Genomic DNA, 23,528 nt, shown 5'->3' with positions numbered 1-23,528 from the left:
TATTTTTACTTGTTATCCAAATCATATTAAATTTACTTGTTTTTAAATATTAAATTTTCAGGAAGTCATTCCTAAATATTTTATTTGTTACAGAATATGTACAAAGCTTTCTTGTTACATTTAGAAATTTGAAATTTTCAATAATCAACATAAATCTCGAACTGTTTTGCCTTGGCTCTGAACAATCTGATACTTCAGCTCGGGTACTGTTAGCCTGAGAGGTAATAAAACTCCCATCGTGTTACTATCGTGTGTAACCAAGTAATCAATACTTCAAAATTTGTTAACACAAAATCTTCTGGAAAGCTTTTCTAAAATTATACAAATTCTTCCTGAAAAAAAAATATAGTTTTACAGGCACAAGCAATTGTATAGAAATGTCATAAGCAAATTCAAGAGGCTACCAAAGATATCAACAGGCATAATCAAAAAAGAACGACACAAAGCAAAAAAAAAATTCAAATTTGTTATCATCGAATTTTCTGGAAAGTTTTCCTGAAACTACACAAATCCTTCCCGAAACTACACAAATCACTACTAAGTTTCACAAACACAAGCACAAGCAAGAGACTAACAATGTCATAAGCAAATTCACGAGCCTACCAAAAATAATATATTTTTCATTTCATTTTTTAGGTTTAAACTTTGCTAGATAGAGATACACTAATATATTATTTCTCGAAGTCCATCCAAAAACTACCAAATGCTTTCCAATATCTATAATATTTGTTTCTATTTTTTGGTTTTGTAAAGTCATCTAGCATATGCACAATGCTTTCTTTTTACATTAATATAAATGTATAAATACTGAATGATTCTTGTTGTTTATATAAACAGTAGAAACGGGTTACCAGGAGCTGCTCAAGAAAGCAGAAGTAAGCGAGCATGCTGATGATTACTAGAACCGGGACCTCCTGCCAAACTCTGTAGAGATATAACACAAAAGGTTAAGAATACTCTGTTCAAGAACGATAGGTATATGAGTTTTTTTTTACCTGTAAGGCTGTAACCATTGACATCAAGCTGATGAACACCAGAATTTCGATTGCTTTAGATCCTTAGGAGTGTTACAGGTAAGTTCTTAACTTCTTGTTCACATACCTCACAGGTTTTGTTACCCTTTATGGAGAACCATTTAAGAGCACAGTCTTTATGAGCAAGAGCAAGTTCTCCTTTGCAACTACACTCCATTTTCAAAGTTTCTCCTCCTTCACAAAGCTCTACCAAACAGATCCTACAAACTGCTTCATCCTCAGGTATGTCTTCTCCATCAGCATCACATGTTTCTGTTCAATACATTAAGATAGATTTACAGGTGAAAAGACATACAATTATAAAACCTATAGAACCATGAACTTACCATCCTCAGATGCATTTGAGCAAACTTCTCCTTCCTTTACACAAGAAGTAGAAGGAATCACTCTGAAGAACGAATCCATTCTCTTTAAGCTTGCTTCCTTGAAATTAATAGGCACAGAGAGAGATCTAGCTATCTGTACCCTCCCTTTGCTCTGCGATACCAAGTATTAAGTTACCTAAACGGTTGTAAGATATACTCTTGACACCATACAAAAGAAAGCTTGCTTACAGTTGGAGTTTGAGGAAACAACGGGAGTCACAGGTAGAGATGAGGTTCTCTTGAACCACGGGGTAAACATCTTTGAGAGTGATAATGACCTCGATACATTCATACACAGGTAGAGCCGCCTTAGTGGCTGCCATCTCTGAGCCCGATACAAGATTTGAGACGCTTATAGCACTCATGCGCCCTTCAAATCTCTTCTCTGTTCCTGATTCTCACTTGTATTTTCATCCTGAGATGGAGGCGGCGCGTCACCGGAGCGGAGATCGAGCTCGCGTCACCGGAGCGGGGATCGAGCTCATGGGCGTAGAATTGGATGGGATCGATTCTAGTTGCAGTGATGGGGGATGCGATTCAAAGCTTCGAAGATGGTGATACTGTTGTTCGCCGGAGACGATGAAACGAAATTGACGCAATCGTGAGTTTCTCTTTTTTTCTTTTTCTTTTTCTTTTTTTTTGCTTTTTTTGTTTAATATAAACCAAGGGTACTAAAATAATTGAGTCTATTAATGAATGCTATTTTGGACACAATAACTTCAAAAGTGCTATTATGAACAATTGCCCAGTAAAAAAACCTTGCTAAATTATACATACAAGTTACATTTAAAAAATATAATTACATGTCTATGAAAGCAATTGTATTTGAAAATTTGATTTTGTTTTACAAATACAGTAAGATAGCATATATATTTAAGAATGTATTACTCAATATTTTAATTAAAAAAATTATCAAACTACATTTTAGAGATTTTATTTTTTGAAAAATGTCAAAAAGACAAAAGTATTGGGTAAAATTTAATTATGAAGAATATACTTTCGATGTTATTATTTCAAATTTTAATAATTATTTAATTTATATATTTAAAATATAATTAAGAAAATTTTATAAACGAGAGTATATTATTGTTTACCCCTTTAATGAAAGATAATTTGGTCACTTTGATTGTTATTTAGGAAACAAAAGTTATTTAGGAGATTTTCTATAAAAAAAAACTAAATAGTTTTTAAAGAAAATATTAGATTTTGACTCGCGTTTTAAAATAAATTAATTATGTTTATAAATGTTTTATTTAGGAAATATAACTGCATCTAGAATTTATGTATTTTAAGTTTCTATAATTTTATTAAATTTTATATATTATTTAGTTTTTCTAAAAGTTAAGTTTTGAATTTTTATAAAAAAATATAATCACTATTCTTTATATATATACTTAATTTAAATATTTGAAATTAGATAAAAACAAAATTTACAAAAATGTAATTTATAGTTTTATTACATGTGTATATTTTTAGATTTCAGTTTTAAATTTTGTAAAATAAATCGAAAACATTAATTTGAGATTATATAAATTTTATAGATTTATTACATGCGTAGCTAGCGTAGTATTGTCCCTGCTAAATCCCTGGTCAGGAAATGACTAATCAAAATGGTAAGATCAAGATCATCTATCTTAGTATGAAATTATACTTGGTTCTCATTCCTTCGCTAGAGACGAGCAAATAAAAATCAACAAATTCTTTACCCGGACCTTACATTGGATTCTCTTATCAATGTAATATCGAGAACATGGAATTTACAGGTAATTCAGACCCTGGTGGATCTTCAAGATGAAAATAATTGAAAGTAAACCACTACGTCGAACTCAAATAGCAGATCATGATGGATTACATTTTATTAATAATGAGAGATACACAGTTAAATCTGGATATCAAGGAAAAAACGCTACTAGAGAATGGTCTTTCGGTCTTTACATTGAAGGTTTTTGTTAGAAAGTACACTGTCCACCTAAAATAAAACATTTTTATGGCAATTGGTATCAGGATATCTAGCGATTAAGAAAAATTTAAGAGCAAGAGGAATACAAGGGGATACAATTTGTGCACGATATGGAGCACCTGAAAAATCCATAAATCATGTATTTTTGAATGTCCACTGACGATTCAGATTTGGGCACTCTCACGAATTCCATTGAATCTAGACATTTTTCCCACTTAATCACTTTTTGCAAACATGGATCATTTATTTTGGAGGGTTTCTCCGGAATTGGAAGATCATCAATTTGCACTGATCTTATGGTACATATGAAAATGAAGAACCAACAAAGTATTTAGTAATTTGGATATTGATCTTAGAGATGCTCTCAAATTGGTAGAAACGGAGACATTACTTTGGGCTGAGGCACAACTTTCACTTACACAGAGAATCGATCAAATGCGACTACCAGTTGAAGCAATAGTACCGTCTATCCTAGTTAGATGGTGTTTTATAGATGGATCATGGAAAAATCAGGAAACCTATTCAGGACAAGGGTGGTATAACACACTGGAAAGTTTTGATGATTTAATGGGAGCGAAGAATACAAGAGTAAGCCAGTTGCCACTTCATTCGGAGACAAAGACTCCCATTTGGGCAATGAAATGCATGAGGAACCATCCTTCCATAAAACAACTAATCAATCAATCAATCAAACAACTACCTTGTTCAACTGCTTTGTTATATTTACTGCGTTCATACTTTTTGTCTAGCTTAATCGCAACTGCTTGAGTTTATTGTGTGTCCATGCTCTCTGTGGATTCGATCCCTACGTACTACAACTGAACATCTTATTTGTGAGAGTAAAGTTACTTAGAGTAATTTGAGTGATATCATTTGAATAATTGCAAAGTTAATATTAAGGTTATTTATTTGTGATTTGCAATTGTGTATACTTAAATAAATGTGAAGGTTCAATGAAGAGGAGAAATCCTTTACCCTTTGCGAGTTAAGAGAAGAAAAACTTGATCTGGAAACTATCAATGGTGAGCAAGATAAGCATGAAAAAATGGCGTTTAGCGCCGTAAAGAAGCATCCGTGAATTATTAGGATTCCTTAAGGTAAATGACTTTGTTAAGATTTCTTCCTTCTACATATTCCTCCTATATAGTCTATAAATGTACTCACAAATGTCGTTATATGTAGGCTGAAAAATGTTTGGTGATGTGTACTGTCTATGCCACTGATTCAGACTGGGGATGGTATTACTTTGGATGTTGCATATGCAACAAACAATTTTGAAGATTAATGTGAAAAACTCTTAATGGACAAGAGATTACTTCACATATTTGGTGCTGTGAGATATGCAAGGAAAATGTTACTTCTGTGCTGTCAAGGTAAACTATAATGTTTTCTATGTTATACAACTTACGGGTTTTTCGTTTTAGGAATATGCTTTAGTTTTTAGGTTCAAACTTCATTTGATGGTGAAGGATGAAACATGAGAAGCAATATTCATGCTTCTTGACTTGGTGGCTAAGAGATTGATTTTATGCATCATGTAAAACATTTTATTTTTCTGCAAAATAACAAATTTTATCCACAATTGATGATGAAGAGTAAAACAATTTCTGAACAGTAAAACAATTTCTGAAGAAACATAGCAGTTGACAAAAAAAAAGAAGAAAAACAAAATGACATAGTATTTTTTTTTATCAACCCAAATTAAACCGGCTCTCTACCTATCATAAACCAAGTTAACGTTTAAATAACACCGTTTACGGTTTTAGGGGAATTAATTTAAAATCAATAGTTAGAGTTATTCATGTAATTTTTAGCATGTCTTAAAAGTTTGTATGTGAAAAAGCTGAGAATAACTAGTTTATAGAGGGATAAATCACTGATGACAGGGGGATAAACTATTTTCCCGTTGTTTATGTGGTTTTTGACATAACTTAAAAGTTCTTGTATGAAAAATTGGGAACAACTAGTTTGTAGAGGAATAATACATTTTTCCAAATAAAAATTATCGACATGGGCTTCGATATTTTGGACCACCGGTGAAAGGCTTTAATCATTTACATAGAAAAGAAAGTGTTGACCAACAATGAGCCTTATTTAAAGGAAAAACTTGATAACCTTTTCGTCGACGATTCTAACTATAATAAAATACCTCAAATTAACCATACAAGCATGATCGAGTGGTATGACGGGCTTAGAAAAGAACTAAGCATTCCGGTTTCTAAACCTACCAAATTCAGATTTATTTGTTTGTATAGTCCAGACGAAATGAATATTTAATCTGCATTGCAAGTAACCGGATCTGTATAGTGCTAGTGGACAGATTCCAAGAAGTTAGTCGGTTGGATCTCGATTTACCGGACACCCTCGGATTATATAATAAATAAATAAATAAAATGCTGCACATTAAATGTTGAAAAAATCGTGTTATTCCATAAACTCCAGATGAAGAAGTCAGATTTTGACTCGAAAAAGACTGATCACATGCATTATATGTAAAGCTAAGACCGACATATCAAGATCTCCTATCAAATCCTTAATAAATCATCAACCCTACCTCACACCCACCAAAGCAAGCCCATCACTATTCCCAAATCTATAAAACACAACGCAAAAAGTAACAACAGTGACATTTTTTGCTTCTAAAGAAAAACATTTCATGTGGTTTGACAAACTTACGTCGACTTATCCCGAAACTGCTTGTAACTATTCCAGTATCAAATCTTATGCTTGTAAGTAAACACATTGATTGCCGGATCCATATTACTAACGAAGGATAATTTCATACTATAATTCACATGCAAATAACCATCTCTCACCATGTGTTAGTCTATATAATTGAGATTAAGCTTCAACCCCGAAAACACAAACTCACTCAAAACACAATTAAATTAGAGAGAGAAAGAGAAATAGGGAAAAAATGGGTGCTTCGTACCAAGAATGTTCATCATTGCTTCTTCAAGATCTCAAAGTGACGATCAAAGAATCATCACTCATTTTCCCATCTGAAGAAACCTTAACCCATGAGAGAAAATATATGTTCTTGTCCAATGTCGACCAAGTTCTCAACTTTGATGTCCAAACGGTTCATTTCTTCCGACCAAACAAAGATTATTCTCCGGAGATTGTGTCGGAGATGCTGAGAAAGGCGTTGGTAGAAGCAATGGACGTTTACGAGTTTTTGGCCGGGAGACTTCGTCTGAACCCTAGCTCTGGGCGCCTGGATGTTGACTGTAACGGTGCCGGAGCTGGGTTTGTAACGGCGGAGAGTGAGTACACTTTAGAGAAACTTGGAGATTTGGTTTATCCGAATCCAGCTTTTGCTGAATTGGTTACAAGTCAGCTTCAATCTTTACCTAGAGATGATCAACCATTGTTTGCTTTTCAGGTAACCAACGTTTGCTTCCCAAACCTACATACTTTACCAAATCACATTGTTTTTTTTTGTGGAGTATTAATATATCACCCAACAAAATATGTCACAAGTTTGAGTATAAATCATATAATAAAAACACGAATGAACTTCCTCAGACTCTTATAAAAGACTGGATCCAAAAAAAAGGAGGTAGAAAGAAGATAAATTAGTAGTACGAATAATTATATGCACAATTAATACTTGTGTACGAATATATCAAAGTTTCAGATTCTTATTTGATCTGAAGTTCTGAACTATTAATTAATCTGTTCTGATTACAGAATTTAGGCAATTATGGATTTTTTTCCTAATTGGTTTTATCGTCGTTATTTTAAACTGACTTAAAATTATAATTCAAACAATTTGTTTTTCTAATAATCAGAGAGATTTGTATTTTGAAGAACATTAGACTTTGATAAAGAAAACAAGATCGTGAGTTTTTGGATGACTCAAACAAAACTCGTGGACTAGTCACATGCATTGTGTAGCTAAATCGGACATATCAAAACTCTCTTTAGAGATCTACTACTAAGCCTACTCATATCTTTAACAGACTGTATAATAAGTCAAGTATGACGAAACATATAAAAAAGTAACATGTGACATATATACTTTAATCATTCAAGTATAACAAAACATGTAAACAAGTAACATGTGAGGTATATTCAGACATGTTACAACTTCTCCTGCATACAGAATATGCCAAATAGGTTTGCAAATTTTCCAGTGTACAAAAATCTGACACAGTATATTTGCTTGTTCTTCATGTAGAAACTAGAAGATGTCACAGAAAGAAGTTATATAAACATTGTTTGTCTCTTTCTTAAAAAAACGAAGTTATATAAACACTAAATATATGTTTTCAACCAACACAGCTAATCGAAGTTTACACAATAACATATATACAAATTATCAAAAGTAAGGAACTATCAAAAAAGTTTGGGAAAATTGCCAATAGAGAACAAAAAAATAAGGGTGTTGTCCCTTTGGTATAAATCATTTTTTGTCCAATTTTTCTCCTTTTTATCCTTTGTATTTCTGAAAACTAATGAAATAAATACTTTTGTGAATCAAAAAAAAATATTAAAAATATAAAAAATTAATAAAACACCTATATACACATGCTGGTATTTTGTTTTTTCAAAAAGTTGATAAATAAGAATTTGAAAATACGTTCTACTAAAGGTAGAATGTGCCTTCTACAGAAAATGGTATAGTAGAAAGCGATTTCTAAAATAAACACGTTCATCTACTATTTTTACAACATACATTCTACTATTTACTAATTTTCTAAAAAAGTAGAATGCGCATTCTACTAATCCTAAAGCTATCTACTTTTCGTCCGGAAGCATCTTCTACTTTTATTAAGTATTCTAAATTTCGCGGAATGTGTTTTCTAAAATGTACTCTTCCGTCTACTAAAAGTAGAAAACGTGTTCTGGATTTTTTTCAATGTTCTAAACTTTTAGAAGGCGCCTTCTACGGATAAGATTACCTGATTTTTGCGAAAATTAATGAAAATTTCAGTTAAGAAAATATTCTAAAAATCTCCTAAAAATATTCTAACTTCCTAAAACGTGTTATTTTCGATTTTGCTTGTCAAAATATTTTAAAATATGATTCTCCCTTGTTTTATTCATTAATCTATGGTTTTTCCATAGTTTTTCTTTTGATTTTTTCACAAACTATTGTTCTCTATGATACATATCTATCAACATGTGGTATTTTGAAATTAGGTGCAATTTTTTGTAAAGTTTATTTATATTTTTATAAAGTTTACAAATTTTATTTTTATTAAAAGTTTTATTAAAAACATTTTTAAAATTTATATTTTTATTAAAAAGTTTGATAAAATTAAAATGGTTACAAACGTTTTAAACTTTTTATAAAAATAAAACTTTGTAAAATGTTTTTTTTATAAAGTTAGTTTAAAGTTTTTATTAAATTTTTTTTGTAAAGTTTTATTTTTATTTTTATAAATTTTAAAATTTTTATTTAATTACAATTTTATTAAAAACGTTTTAAATTTTTTATAAAATTAAAACTTTGTAAAATGTTTTTAATAAGTTTATTTAACGTTTTTATTAAAAAATTGTAAATTATTTTTATTTTTACAAAGTTTATTTTTATTAAATAAAATTTTAAAAGTTTTATTTTATTTTCCCTTTTTAAAACGTTTTTAATTATTTTAGTTTAATGTGTTTATAAAAACTTTAAACAAACTATATAAAATTTGTAAACTTTATAAAAATAAAATAAAACTTTACAAAAAAAATTTAATAAAAAGTTTAAACAAACTTTATAAAAATACATTAATTTTTTTTTATTAAAAATTTTGATAAAATTAAAAAGTTTACAAACATTTTAAACTTTTTATAAAAAATACAGCTTTGTTAACTGTTTTTATTAGGTTGATTTAACGTTTTTTATTTTAAAAAATTGTAAATTATTTTTTTTTTTTTATTAAGTTTTACAAAGTTTATTTTTATTAAAAAAAATATTTTTATTTTCCATTTTAAAACGTTTTAATTATTGTTTAAAAAAATTTATTAGCTTAATGTGTTTGATTAGATTAATCAATGGTTAGTTTTGGGATTTTGAAAAAAATTATACTAAAAAGAAAACTAAATAATGGTTTTATACTATAGGGACAACCATGCTGAATTTTTGTTCCGTTTTGGCAATTTTCCCAAAAAGTTTTAACCTCAATTTATTTAGGGGAAAATTGCCAAAACGGAACAAAAATTCAGCATGGTTGTCCCTATGGTATAAAACCATCATTTAGTTGTCCTTTTAGTATAATTTCTTTCATAATCCCAAAACTAACCCTTAATTAATCTAATTAAACACATTAAGCTAATATAATTTAAAATAAATAATAATTAAAAACGTTTAAAAAGGGAAAATAAAAATAAAAACTTTTATTTTTTTTTAACAAAAATAAACTTTGTAAAACTTAATAAAAATAAAAATAAAATAATTTACAATTTTTTTTAACAAAAAATGTTAAATCAACCTAATAAAAACAGTTTACAAAGTTTTATTTTTTATAAAAAGTTTAAAATATTTGTAACGTTTTAAAAAGTTTTATTTATTATAAAAAGTTTAAAATATTTGTAAATTTTTATTAAATATATTAAACTAAAAGAATTTTTCAGAAATTTAATTTAAAACGTTTTAAAAAGGGAAAATAAAATAAAAAGCTAATTTTTTTTAATAAAAATAGACTTTGTAAAAATAAAAATAATTTACAAAAATTTTTAATAAAAACATTAAATAAACTTATTAAAAAACATTTTACAAATTTTTATTTTTATAAAAAATTTAAACGTTTTTAATAAAACTTTAATTAAATAAAAAATTAAACTTTATAAAAATAAAACTTTACAAAAAAATTTCATAAAAACTTTAAACTAACTTTATAAAAAACATTTTACAAAGTTTTATTTTTATAAAAAGTTTAAAACAGTTATAACCTTGTTAATTTTATCTAACTTTTTAATAAAAATAGAACTTTTAAAAATGTTTTTAATAAAACTTTTAATGAAAATAAAATTTGTAAACTTTATAAAAATAAAAATAAAACTTTACAAAAAATTGCAAATAATTTCAAAACACCACATATTGTATAGATATGTATCATAGAGAACAAGAATTTGTGAAAAAAAAATCAAAAAAAAAAAGTGGAAAAACCATAGATTAATGAAGAAGACAAGAGAGAATCATTTTTTTAAAACTTTTGACAAGTAAAATCGAAAATAACACGTTTTAGGAAGTTAGAATATTTTTAGGAGATTTTTAGAATATTTCCTTAACTGAAATTTTCATTAATTTTCGCAAAAATCAGATAATCTTATCCGTAGAAGGCGTCTTCTAAAAGTTTAGAAGATTGACAAAAATCTAGAACACGCTTTCTACTTTTAGTAGACGGAAGAGTACATTTTAGAAAATACATTCCACGAAATTTAGAATACTTAATAAAAGTAGAAGATGCTTCCGGACGAAAAGTAGATAGCTTTTAGAATTAGTAGAATGCGCATTCCACTTTTTTAGAAAATTAGTAAATAGTAGAATGTACGTTCTAAAAATATTAGATGAACGTGTTTATTTTAGAAATCGCTTTCTACTATACAATTTTCCGTAGAAGGCACATTCTACCTTTAGTAGAACGTATTTTCAAATTTTTATTTATTAACTTTTTGAAAAAAGAAAAAATACCAGCTTGTGTATATAGGTGTTTTATTAATTGTTTATATTTTTAATATTTTTTTTGATTCACAAAAGTATTTTTTTCATTATTTTTCAGAAATACAAAGGGTAGAAAAGAGAAAAATTAGACAAAAAAGAATTTATACCAAAGGGACAACACCCTTATTTTTTTGTTCTCTATTGACAATTTTCCCTTTATTTAGTTGTGGTATTAATAAAACTTTATAATACATGATTGCAACATAAATCTATTTGTGCCGCGTAAAGTTAAAACGCTTGCTTTATTGGTTGCTCATTTATTGATTCCACCAAACATAAAGCAATCCGAATTAAAGTGACATCATTCTGTTTGATATATTTACTGCCTAGTAATAATTTTCTAATGAAGCTAGTTAATGAACGTATGTGGTAGTATGAACTTAACATTTAGACCAAAAAAAAAATGTGGTAGTATGAACTAGTCATTGTCTACATCTCTTAGTACGTATGTACTATGTACTAAATGTAGAGCTATTATGTGGGTTACTCTTGTCTGCTATAATCATATATATTCCGAGGATTGTACCAGCTTTGCCATGCGCTAGGGGGACTTAACTACTACTATAAATATCTAGTAGATTATAACTAACCAGGGAAAGTGTTGTTTACTAGTGAAAAATTTCTTAAGTTCGGTCCATATAATTGAATCATGGAGATGATCAATCTTTTTTGGCTTAATTTTGGGAGATGATCAATCTTTCTTACAAAATTTAATATTTTGGCAGGTGACATCATTCAAGTGCGGTGGATTTGCAATGGGAATCTCAACAAACCATACAACGTTCGATGGACTTAGTTTCAAAACATTTCTCGACAACTTAGCCTCTCTACTAAGTGAAAAGCCTTTATCAACACCTCCATGCAACGACCGTACTCTTCTCAAAGCTCGTACTCCACCACGTGTCACATTCCCACACCACGAGCTTGTCCAATTCCAAGACTCGGAGACAACAACAGTCTTCGAAGCTACTTCAGAGCACTTAGACTTCAACATCTTCAAGCTATCCTCTCAACAAATCTCGAGGCTCAAGGAGAAGGCCTCGGAGAGTATTAGTAGTGTTTGTGTTCGTGTGACGGGTTTCAACGTCGTAACCGCTTTGGTTTGGAGGTGCAAGGCACTCTCTTTAGTAGAAGAAGAAGAGGTGGATGATCTTGAAAAAGAATCAACCATTCTTTACGCGGTGGACATTAGAGGGAGGCTGGATCCTCAGCTTCCCTCTTCATACACGGGAAACGCGGTTTTAACGGCGTACGCAAAGGCGAAACGTAAGGTATTGCTCGAAGAACCGTTTGGGAAGATTGTGGAAATGGTAGGAGAAGGTGCAAATCGGATAACGAATGAGTACGCCAGATCCGCTATAGATTGGGGAGAAATGTACAAAGGGTTTCCACATGGAGAAGTTTTGGTTTCATCGTGGTGGAAACTGGGATTTGCGGAGGTTGAATATCCATGGGGAAAGCCAAAGTATTGCTGTCCCGTTGTGTATCATCGGAAAGACATAGTTTTGCTGTTTCCAGACATTGATGGAGATGGTAAAGGTGTTTATGTCTTGGCCGCTTTGCCTTCTAAGGAGATGACCATGTTTCAGAAATGGTTTGAAGACACCCTTTGCTGATATCATTGCAAAGGTGATACTGGTTTAAGAGTTGGCTTTTTTGTTCAGTTTAAAGAACAACAGATAATGCATGTTGACCCAAGAAGAGGAAAAAATCAGAATGGTCTGGTTGGGCTTGAAGTTGAATTCGGTTATATCTATTTATAAAAACAAGTTGAAAGAATTAATAAATTATACGAGTACATCTACTTTTCGTTCAAACTTTTTGTAATATATATACATATATAAATTGTCAATAAATTTTAATTTATTTAAATTGGTTACTCTGAAATCGATTTTCTTAATTTGTCTTAAAAAGATAATTCCAGTCCGATATTTAACATCTTATCCAAAAAAAAAATTCCAGTACGATTATAGACGCATTTCAATAACTCATTCCAATTCACTACCTGTAGTGTTACTAGGAGAATTTGCTAAATGTATTAATTTTAAATTGTCAACTAAATTTTGATCCACGCTTTTAAAACAAGAAATATTTTATGTTAAAAATTAAATAAAATGCATCAAATGCTTTATTAGAGATATTAAAATGGGTACACCCACTTTATTTAACCTGTTCCATTTAGGCCCATTTCCATTTATATTCTGATCGTATGTAAATTCATTTAATTTTAATGTAACATCTAGTAATTACATCAGTTAATTTAGATATGTTTGAACTATTGGGATATTTTGAACAAAATTCTGTTTTATTTTAAAATTTTAGTTAAATTTAATATTATTTGTATCAAGTAAGTATATTTTTATTAAATTTTTAATAAATAAAGTTTAAAAGATTTTGTAACAATAATACAACATGATTTATTACCATATAAAATAAAGATATTATTAAATTAACATAATAATATCAAAAATGATATAAATTACGATGATATAGAAACACCAAAAATATTTTCAGTTTGTAACAATTTTTTTAAGATTACAACAAAATTTTGTGAGCATAAAAATATTCAAATCTAGTAAAAACTTTGTAAAACATATTATCTATGTTTGTTTTCATAGTTCCGAAAAACAAAAAATAAATTAACCTTTGTCAAAAATGTTTTCATAGTATCGAAATATTCAGTAATTTATTGTTAAATATAGTAAATTTTCTATCTTTTGTATGCTTTTATATATGTTTGTGAATAAAAAATATGTATTTCAAATTTTATTGTTCAATGATTTAGGAGATCTTCAAATTTAAAATTATTGATAATTTCAGATATATATATATATATATATATATAGGAAGTTACATTAAGAATTATTAATAAAAATGTAATAAATAATTTGGTTTTAGAAACGGCTCATGAATACATAATTTAATATTCAAAACTATGATAATTAATTCATCCTTCTTAGATTTTATGAGAAACGAGTGTTTATGGAAACACTAGAGCAAACCCGCCCTACGGGCGGGCAAGTAAAATTAACTGTAAAAATTTATTTTGAATTTTTATTTAAGTTTAGTTTAAAATAGTATTAAGGTTCATAATTATTTTACATCAATTTTATCTATGTGTTTTATTCTTCATTTTATAAAGTACAAACTTGTCTAGAACTAAATTTGCTTTTTCACTTTTTTTCTTCTAAAACTAATAATTGTCTCGAGCTCTCTTGAATGCTGGTTTGGAGCTAAGCATTAAGCTTAATGTCTTCTTCAAAGATATATCTCCATCTAGTTCTGTTTCCGATCAATAATTGTGTGTAGGACTACAATTCGACCACTCTACTATTACAACATTTTTTTAACCGATGATTCAGCTTCAACTTTGGGCTTGACCTAAAATGTAAAAAAAGATAAACACAGCTTGGTCAAATAATGTGTTCCATTAAAATAAACATAAATGGCCAAACTGAGAAGAGAAGCAAAGAGCTAACCTCACTGAGCGAGTGACAAAGAGCTTCCTCTCCCAAAGATGAATAGATAGTAACCACAGTGACATTACGCCTGAAGCAACCCTGTAACGCAATGAACCACTCTTCTCTCATATCCGCAAAAATGACGACATGTTCCTCATACTTGTGTCCCATCTGAACCAACTCAGAAGCAAAACAACACACAGCTTCAAGCGTCTGCCAGAACGTCTTCCACTCATAATCACCCAAATGAAGTTTCTCACCTCAACCTCTCTAGCGATCAGCTTCCTGGTCCCGGGGAAAACATGTCGCTGTGGTTCTTGCACGAGATCTCGAAGATCTCTGGGAGTGTGGAGATGTCTTCCCAGTGAGAGCTGACGGGATATTTGAACCGGTGGTTCCTAACGGTATGACCTGGCTCTCCACCGACGTCATCGACTATCACGCCTCGTTTCTCGTCTTTCTTAGCGTTGCGGACCAAAAGGGTTAGAGCTAGAGTGATAATGACACCAGCAGCGTAAGGAATCATCTTCCACTTCCTGAAAGCAATGGTAAACGTGTTTATTCACATAATCAATACAGAGAGGAGCTAAAAGAGTACACATTGGTTAAAAGCAGAAGACAGTCTCGTAAAGTTAGAATCTTTTTTAATATAATTTAGATCTGAGACAAAAAAGAGATAGCAGAACAAAAGGGATAGATAAAAACCGAAATGTGGATGATGTACCTTAGATTAAAGTAAAATATAATGGTATGCTATTGATAGACTCGAGCGTGTAGGCTTCTAGAAGCTGTTGCCTATTGTCGCTTAACTTCTTTCTCAGTTACCCATTCTAATGTTGGTATCTGCGCTTTTGTTAATAATCAAAGATGTGTTCCTTGCTATTGCACGGTTGTTGTTATGTGCTAGTCTGCTAGGCAAACACAGAGCAGAAGCAATGAAACTGAAAAAAAAGATAAACACGAAACAAAGTCAGTAAAAACAAAAGTTGAGAAACATGAAACATAAAACATAATTTGTGAAAAACGACAAACACGATACATAATCATTGAAAATTATACCTTAGCATCTAAGAGCAGCATGTGGACTCCCATAAGGCATGGTACAACAGTTCGGCTGCCACGTCCAGCCTTAAAATTGGAAAGCAATATCTGGGAAGTTGCCAGTTCTCCTAGCTCTATGTGTGTATTATGAGTGGTACATCGATATGAAAATGTGAAAACATCATTCAAAAAAAAAATGTGAAAACTAATGGCGCTGGAGACCCCTTTCTATAGGTTTGAGATTTCCACCGCCTTCCAATAGCGAAGCAGATAATAGTTGTAGATCGTAGATGATGGAATCAAGGCGGACTTTAAGAAGATAATAATTTTCCGTTTGGTAAAAATCAGAGTCGGAGGAAGAAGATGAATCAAAACCCTCGTATTGGAGATCAGATAGCGACGGCGGAGAAAAACACTGAGTCGACCATCGAAGAAAGAAACGACGCGTTTCGAGTGACTTAACCCATTCAAAAACCCATGTAATTCAAAGCCCAAACAAAATGTCAAATGAAATAAATGAAACGCAGAGTATTGGTTAAAGGGACAGGTGTCGCCACCAGAACACACGAATTGATGACGTGTCAACGTCCAGGAGGGAAGAAACTCTATTTTATATAAATAGATTATCCATGTTTTGTCATAATACTATTAAGCATGGTTATCAGTTTATGAAAAATTATGAATAAATGAATATCTTTTCTGATCATGTTTAGCATATAGTTACATAATTCTTCCGTAACCCTAAACTTAAACTGAAAAGTGCACTATAAAAACAATATGCGCTGAACCAGACGAGTGCTAAAATAAGTTATAATGTGCATGTTCTTTTTTGAAAAAAGGCTATATTGGTGTATGTGTTAAAAAAAAAGAGAAGAAGTTATATTGTGAAGGTTTCCATAAAAGTGCTATGTGCTTACATTTTGTATAAAGAATCTTGTGTTATGTTTTAGCAGTTAACTAGTGTTACTTCCTGTGCTATGCACGGACCAAAAATATGTTTTATTTTTAATCATTTTATTATAATTATAAATTTAAATAAATTAGTAACTTTTAAATATATAGTTAAGGATCATATTGAATAAATAAATCTGTTGAAACTATTTTATACATATGTTATGTCATATTATGTTATGTTTGGTTGCTCTCTTTATTTGAGCTATTTATTTTTAGGGATTTTTTATTTTTCAATTATTTAGCTCCTTATTACTTAACGTTTACAGTTTTCTAATACGTTAGTTTTTTTTATCTTTAGGATTGTACAAGTTTGATAAAATAAAAGGTAGATAATTACAAATTCTTATTAATTTAGTTTAACAACTAGTATTATGACCCCGTGCGAGCACGGACCAGATTCTGATTGCATTTATATTGTTATGCTGTAATCAAATTCTGGTGCTCTGTTTTTCATTTTATCAAAAATAAATATTATTTTAGTCACTTTGTAGCTGGATAAATGGAAACCAATATATTGAAAACTGGACCGGACACCGACTCGGTGAAGCTACTGATTGACTGTTTAGACCGGTTCAACCGGTCGAACCGAGTTTTTTATTTATATAAAAATGTATATATTTATACTATATAAACTTTCCTTCTACATATAATACTTTCTCTATTCTTTTTTTATTAACTCAAAATAAATAACAAACATAAATCTGATTACTATGTAAACTAAAAATTAATAAAAGCACAAATGATTTACAGCTAAAACAATTATATTTATTTATTTTTACAACTAACATTTCAAATTTTAAGAATATGGTAAAATAAAAATAGTATATGAGAGTCAAACATATATTTTTACATTTTTTCTTAGAAAAATAAAAAATCAATTAAATAGTGATACTTGAACACTAATTATAAAATATTAAATTTTAGCTAGTAATAATTTAAAACACTTAATTATTTGTTAATTTTTAAGAACCGGGTTTTAAAATTAAACCGGGTCACCGGTTTTACCGGATTTCAATCGGTTTTACTGGTTTTTATCAAATCCGGGTTTTAAACCGAACCGGATTCGGTTTCTTCAGCAAGTCACGGTCGGACCGGTTCGACCGACCGGTCCGATCCGGTTTTCAAAACACTGATGGAAACCTATAATTTGACGTGTTACATTTGCAACAAAACAATGAGAAGGGTAAACCAATTACTATCGGTTTCTCAAAAAAGAGAGACATGTTTGGAAAAAAATATTTGTAGATACCAACACATAATAATATATTTACTACTTTTGATTCATCAGTTCTATTGGTATTTGGTTGATAAAAATAATTCTTTAAAATATATATTTTATTTCAATATAACAAAAATAAAAATTTGAACTAAAATATAATATGAAAAACATCAAACTTTTCTTGAAACTTTTTGTTCAAAATTTTATTTAAAAAACTGAAACCTTGTATAAAGATAAATGCCTAATTAAAACACATTTAATATTTTTTTTCTTTTTAAGGTTTACCTTGCATTTTGGAATTCTTCTCCACCATCTCTTTCTGCATTCATCAGTATAAATCTTCAGTTTCTGTACAATAGACTCATAAACATATTTTTTTTTGACTAAAATAAACATAAACATAATTTTTAAATAGTTGAATATGTTCTGTTAAAACATATTCGTAAAATAGTTAAACCATAATATACCGGCTAGTAGATATTCAATTTTCTTACGGCAGATTCAAATATAGATGCTGTTACCTGAAATTGCTGATGAACTCCATGTTTTCCATTCTTGTTTGAAGAAAGATTTTTTTTTTTAAAACTTAATTGTTTGAAGAAAGTTTTGAAACTGGAATATCTTGAAGTACTATAATAAAAATGGCTTATTTGCTGAATAACCTAAATTATAAGTGAAATTAAGTGAAGGTCTATGATTATGACATAATTAAATAACTAACAATTGTGTCTCCTTTCATCCGGTTATGACCCTCTTTCATACATGTAGCAGGTGAAAGGAAGAAGATAATGCCACGTCACTAAAATTAAATATGACTAATAATAAGGCCACATCACACGCATACAAATCACATGCGTTTATAATACTATACTACATATTGGATATAGTATACTATGTTTACAATGTACTGTAAAATAAATTCTAGTTTCATTCGATAATTCAAGAGACTTTAGTAGGAAGGTTAGATATATGCTATATTAATATATTAATGAATAGAACGGATTGACACTACGACATAGATGAATTCATATCACTAATACAAGTAACGGAGCAACGAGGGTGAGTTAGTGAAACCTCCATCCAGATGATAACACTAAACTCTACCCTGGAAATGTCAACCCAAATCTGAGATATACAGTTTTCCCCGTTTTCAAATAATGACATTCACTAGGTTCATAATACTATACTACATGGTGCATATAGTATAGTACTTTTAAAGTGTAAGGGCTCGTTCAATAATTCAGAGTGAGTTAGTGAAACTCAACTTAGATGATAAAACTATACCCTAATCCGGAAATGTCAACCCACATCCAAAATATAAACAATTTCTCTTTGCTGAGAAATATTGACAGTAATCAGATTATTTCATGTTTAAGAAATAATATAGAATTATGTCACGAATAGTATGATATCCTTGCATAAATAGCTACACTAAAGAATAGAATAGATTGACATTACGACATAGATGAATTCATATCACTAATACAAGTAACGGATAAACGAGGGTGAGTTAGTGAAACTCTCATCCAGATGATAACACTAAACCTTAACCTGGAAATGTCAACCCAAATCCGAGATATAAACAGTTTTTCTCCGTTTTCAAATAATGACATTCACCAGGTTCATAATACTATACTACATGGTGCATATAGTATAGTACTTTTAAAGTGTACGGGCTCGTTCAATAATTCGGGTGAGTTAGTGAAACTCAACTTAGATGATAAAACTATACCCTAACCCGGAAATGTCAACCTACATCCAAAACATAAACAGTTTTTCTCTGTTTTCAAATAATGACATTCATCAGGTTCATAATACTATACTACATGGTGCATATAGTATAGTACTTTTAAAGTGTACGGACTCGTTCAATAATTCATGGTGAGTTAGTGAAACTCAACTTAGATGATAAAACTATACTCTAACCCGGAAATGTCAATCCACATCCAAAATATAAACAATTTTCCTTTGCTGAGAAATATTGACAGTAACCATATTATTACATGTTTAAGAAATAGTATAGAATTATGTCACGAATAGTATGGTACACTTGCATAAATAGCTACACTAAAGAATAGAATAGATTGATATTACGACATATATGAATTCATATCATTAATACAATTAACGGAGCAACGAGGGTAAATTAGTGAAACTCCCATAGATGATAACACTAAACCCTAACCTGGAAATGTCAATCCAAATCCGAGATATAAACAGTTTTTCTCTGTTTTGAAATAATGACCTTCACCAGGTTCATAATACTATACTACATGGTGCATATAATATAGTACTTTTAAAGTGTACGAGCTCGTTCAATAATTCAGGGTGATTTAGTAAAACTCAACTTAGATGATAAAACTATACTCTAACCCGAAAATGTCAACCCACATCCAAAATATAAACAATTTCCCTCCGATGAAAAAATATTGACAATAACCAGATTATTACATGTTTAAGAAATAATATAGAAATATATCATGAATAGTATGGTACCCTTGCATAAATAGCTACAATAAAGAATATATCGTATACTATTTCGTTCACAGAATATAGTATAGACGGCGAGTTCATCTTCTTCAATTCTTCTTTTTTCAAACGTGCTGATACATCCACTTTGTTCACCGTCGTTATTCTTCACCACCATATAAAGTTTATCTTTCTCTCCTTTCTTTTTTTTTCCGACACAGCAATGCTTCTACCGGTTCGTCGTCGTTATTTTCACCATTTGAACACTAAAACAAAAACAAAAACAGAGTAAAAAAAACAGAAACAAAACAGTAACAAGTATAAAAACAGAAACATAAACACAATATAAAAATAAAAACAGAAACAAATGATAGAAACAAAAACAAAAACAGAGTAAAAAGCACGCTGTCACCTCACTCTCTACGGTGCCATCTTCTCCTCCAATTCAATTTCGTAAGCCATAAATCTTTGTTTCTTCTTTGCTTTGAGATGAAGTAGTGTGAGTTTGTACGTACCAAGAAGAAACAAAGATTTGGTGAAAAGAGAAAGAAGAAGAGAAGAGATGTGTATCAATGGTAGCCATAATTTATCATATTGTTTATTTAATATTTATTTTAATAAATATTTCTCAGTAGATTACACAGGTCATAACTAAGGGATAATATGGCTATTTTTTATATTGTGGAGCTGGTATATAGATGATCTAGGGGTTTTAGCTATAAAGTGAATTAACATTTGTTTGATAGCTGTACAATGCAATTTCCTTAATAAAAAAGAAAGAAAGAGTACTGAACTGAAAATGGAAGAAAACTAAATAAGAAATAAAACTTGTATAGATTTCTTTACCACATTCAAAACACGGGAGAAAACAAATAAAGAAGAGAGACGGTAAACAAAAAAAATAGGGAAAGTAATTTTGTTGCTAGAAGTTATATAAGAATTAAATGGCTTATTTTAGTTAAATCTCTCTAACACTCTTACCAATACAAAATCCTTCAGAGGGTGAGAAAGCTGATTCTTTTTTATGTAATATAGTTCGATCGATATGATCGATTATCAGTTTCGCTTTGGCAATTATCGGTTTCGCTTTGGCCATTTAGCTTTCGCAGTGGCGATTTTGTAGTGATAATTTCAACACAAAACAGAGCACCTTTTCAATCTCGTGCTTTATCTCTGTTTTTGTTGATAGTAATAAAGTTTCCGATTATATTATCAGATTTGTTCTCCTCTTCCGCAAACATCATTATATCCCGTTTGCTATAAGTCAGATTCTATCTTCTTCGGTTATGCGCTTATTCCTTTCTAGAAGAATCAATCTTTACCCATTTTTATAAGAGCCTATGTTTGGCTAAAGGGTAAAGTACCTTTGATGTAAGGAAGATGCGATATTTGATTTATTTCGGTTAATCTGAAGGATATTTAGTAGAGTCAGCATCCTGACAAGATGGTCCGGAAAAAAAATCTCTTCTAGATCAATTGAATTTTTCCTGTTATACCAGCCGGTGTGGAAAAGATCTTGATTTTCTAGCGGCGGATTAGGCGGAAGATTGGAGTTGATGGAGTACAAAGTTTGGAAAACAAGGCTTCGTGGTAAGATGGTGGTGGTAGCTAGGCTGAAGAGTTTCACCGGCGGTGTCACAGTGGAGGAGCTAAGACGGTGAACACAGAATGAGGAAGTCCAGCCTCGTGTCCCTCATGTGCAACAAGAAGATGCCACGTTGCGATTGTTTATGAATGAACTTACACGTGTGTTATGAGCTTTGTAATTTATTTTGTTATTCACGTGTTGGACTTTAAAACCTAACTTTGTACTCATGTTTACAAACCTATGTGGCGCAATGAAATAAAAGTTGCCAAAAGAGAGTTTATAATTATGACATATTTTTTTAGTTATAATGATTGACAGATGATTATTTTAGTTAAAAAAAAATTAAATGTAAAACACATGTCAGATTTTTAGTGGTCATGTGACTTGTGATTTAGTATATAGGGGATAAAAAGAGACAATTTATCGATAACTACTACCCACATTATTTAATAAACTAACTATTCTCCTAATTATTTTCCTTACTTATTACCATCATTACACATCAAAGAAGAAGTTAGTTTACATATTATTATATCTTTTCCTCCATCGTTTTTTTCTTTGAAACACCTCCATCTTTTAATCTTCTCTTTTTCCGCAATTGGAGCTAAAAAAGCTCTGGTGGTTTATGTTTTCTATCAGTTTTCTTATAATAATTTTTCTCTTCTTCTTTTATACATCATTCGTTCTCTCTAAATTCTCTCTTAATTTAAACTCTTTGGTTTAAAAAATTAGGAAATTGTTAATTTATATTTATACTCCAGAAAAATAGGAGATGCAAACAAAAGTTCAAAACTAACTATGTTTTCTATAATAATCGGACTCAGTTATGATGAACAAAAATATATTGACACATAGTTAATAAAAAAAATATTAGATTCACATGATTCATCCGTCTATAAGGAATTTAGAAAAGGTTGGTTATTTGAAAATTTGAAGCTTCCATATTTTGATGAACAAAAACATAATTTGCTTTTCTGTATTTTTCAATTATTTTTATTTTTAAAGTTCCATGTGTCAAGATTTAATTCCCGAAGCGGCTAGCGTTTATTATATAAGGAGATCAGGTTGTGGCTTTGGTAATTCGGTAAATTCTGGGAAGGAGTTGGATAACCGAAATCGGTGTAGATCCATTATAAATCAAATTAGAGCAATCATGGAATGAAAATTTCATATATCATTTAATATCTATCTAACGATCAGGATATAGCCATACTCTCTAATTTAGACTAAACCTTATCATTTGATCAAAAATCAGGAATGATCTTGTTTTAATGGAATAGACTTGTCATACAGTTGGTACAAGTTTTTTTTGTCAACCGAGTTAGTACAAGTTTAAATTAGATAATATGGTTATTTCAGTTTTGGCCATGTTGAAAAATTCTGGTATTCACAATTTTTTATATTAGTAGAGAACCATTTAAAAATTTAAAACTTGTAGTTTGTACTAATTAAAAGTATCCTGCTGAATTGTCACGGACTTGAAATACTAATCTTGCTTATGTGGCGACTTGAGAATCAATTGAAAATTCTGTTAGTCCAAAATTAAATTGATAGAGAATGTTATATTATGTAGTATGTCCATTATGGACCATTCATTTATCAAATTGAAATTTATTATATATTCTTTCTTTAAAAAAACCCTATGGAATTACCTAATGTGATTATATATATGACAATTAATGACTTTACATAATAAAGGTTTTGCTAACCATCTGTATACTTTCTATAATTTTTGTTTAATTTTTTTATTATTCAAATAAATTACACAATTACATTA

The 23,528-nt window shown here is 30.0% G+C and overlaps 2 protein-coding genes and 1 long non-coding RNA gene across 6 annotated transcripts; 1 reads left to right on the top strand and 2 right to left on the bottom strand.

Annotated features, from left to right (window-relative positions):
- LOC108841671 (uncharacterized) lies at window positions 1–1,730 on the bottom strand. Of its 3 annotated transcripts, none has more exons than XM_056997029.1 (6): window positions 1,589–1,730; window positions 1,361–1,511; window positions 1,102–1,286; window positions 996–1,023; window positions 852–924; window positions 1–332 (listed from the first exon to the last, which is right to left on the bottom strand). In XM_056997029.1, exons 2-5 carry the CDS (start codon window positions 1,437–1,439, stop codon window positions 899–901), a joined length of 318 nt encoding a protein of 105 aa, XP_056853009.1. In that variant the 5' UTR covers window positions 1,440–1,511; window positions 1,589–1,730; the 3' UTR covers window positions 1–332; window positions 852–898. The 3 variants fall into 3 exon arrangements, with proteins under 3 accessions (XP_056853009.1, XP_056853015.1, XP_018469933.1); XM_056997035.1 differs by having other exon boundaries at window positions 1–249; XM_018614431.2 differs by having other exon boundaries at window positions 1–214.
- Window positions 1,731–6,149: 4,419 nt separating this feature from the next.
- Window positions 6,150–12,809, top strand: LOC108840822 (acyltransferase GLAUCE). Its single transcript, XM_018613640.2, has 2 exons — window positions 6,150–6,744; window positions 11,745–12,809. Exons 1-2 carry the CDS (start codon window positions 6,277–6,279, stop codon window positions 12,633–12,635), a joined length of 1,359 nt encoding a protein of 452 aa, XP_018469142.2. The 5' UTR covers window positions 6,150–6,276; the 3' UTR covers window positions 12,636–12,809.
- A 1,421-nt stretch (window positions 12,810–14,230) lies between these two features.
- On the bottom strand, window positions 14,231–16,080 carry LOC108841541 (uncharacterized). 2 transcript variants are annotated; one of them, XR_008938274.1, is made up of 5 exons: window positions 15,540–16,080; window positions 15,205–15,421; window positions 14,741–15,016; window positions 14,499–14,651; window positions 14,231–14,400 (listed from the first exon to the last, which is right to left on the bottom strand). It is a non-coding gene; the product is annotated as an uncharacterized LOC108841541 (long non-coding RNA). The 2 variants fall into 2 exon arrangements; XR_001948147.2 differs by having other exon boundaries at window positions 14,499–15,016.
- Window positions 16,081–23,528: the final 7,448 nt, after the last annotated feature.

The sequence above is a fragment of the Raphanus sativus genome, chromosome 2 (genome assembly GCF_000801105.2).
Source record: "Raphanus sativus cultivar WK10039 chromosome 2, ASM80110v3, whole genome shotgun sequence".
NCBI classification, from domain to species: Eukaryota; Viridiplantae; Streptophyta; class Magnoliopsida; order Brassicales; family Brassicaceae; genus Raphanus; species Raphanus sativus.
This window is presented reverse-complemented; position numbering and strand designations above follow the sequence as displayed.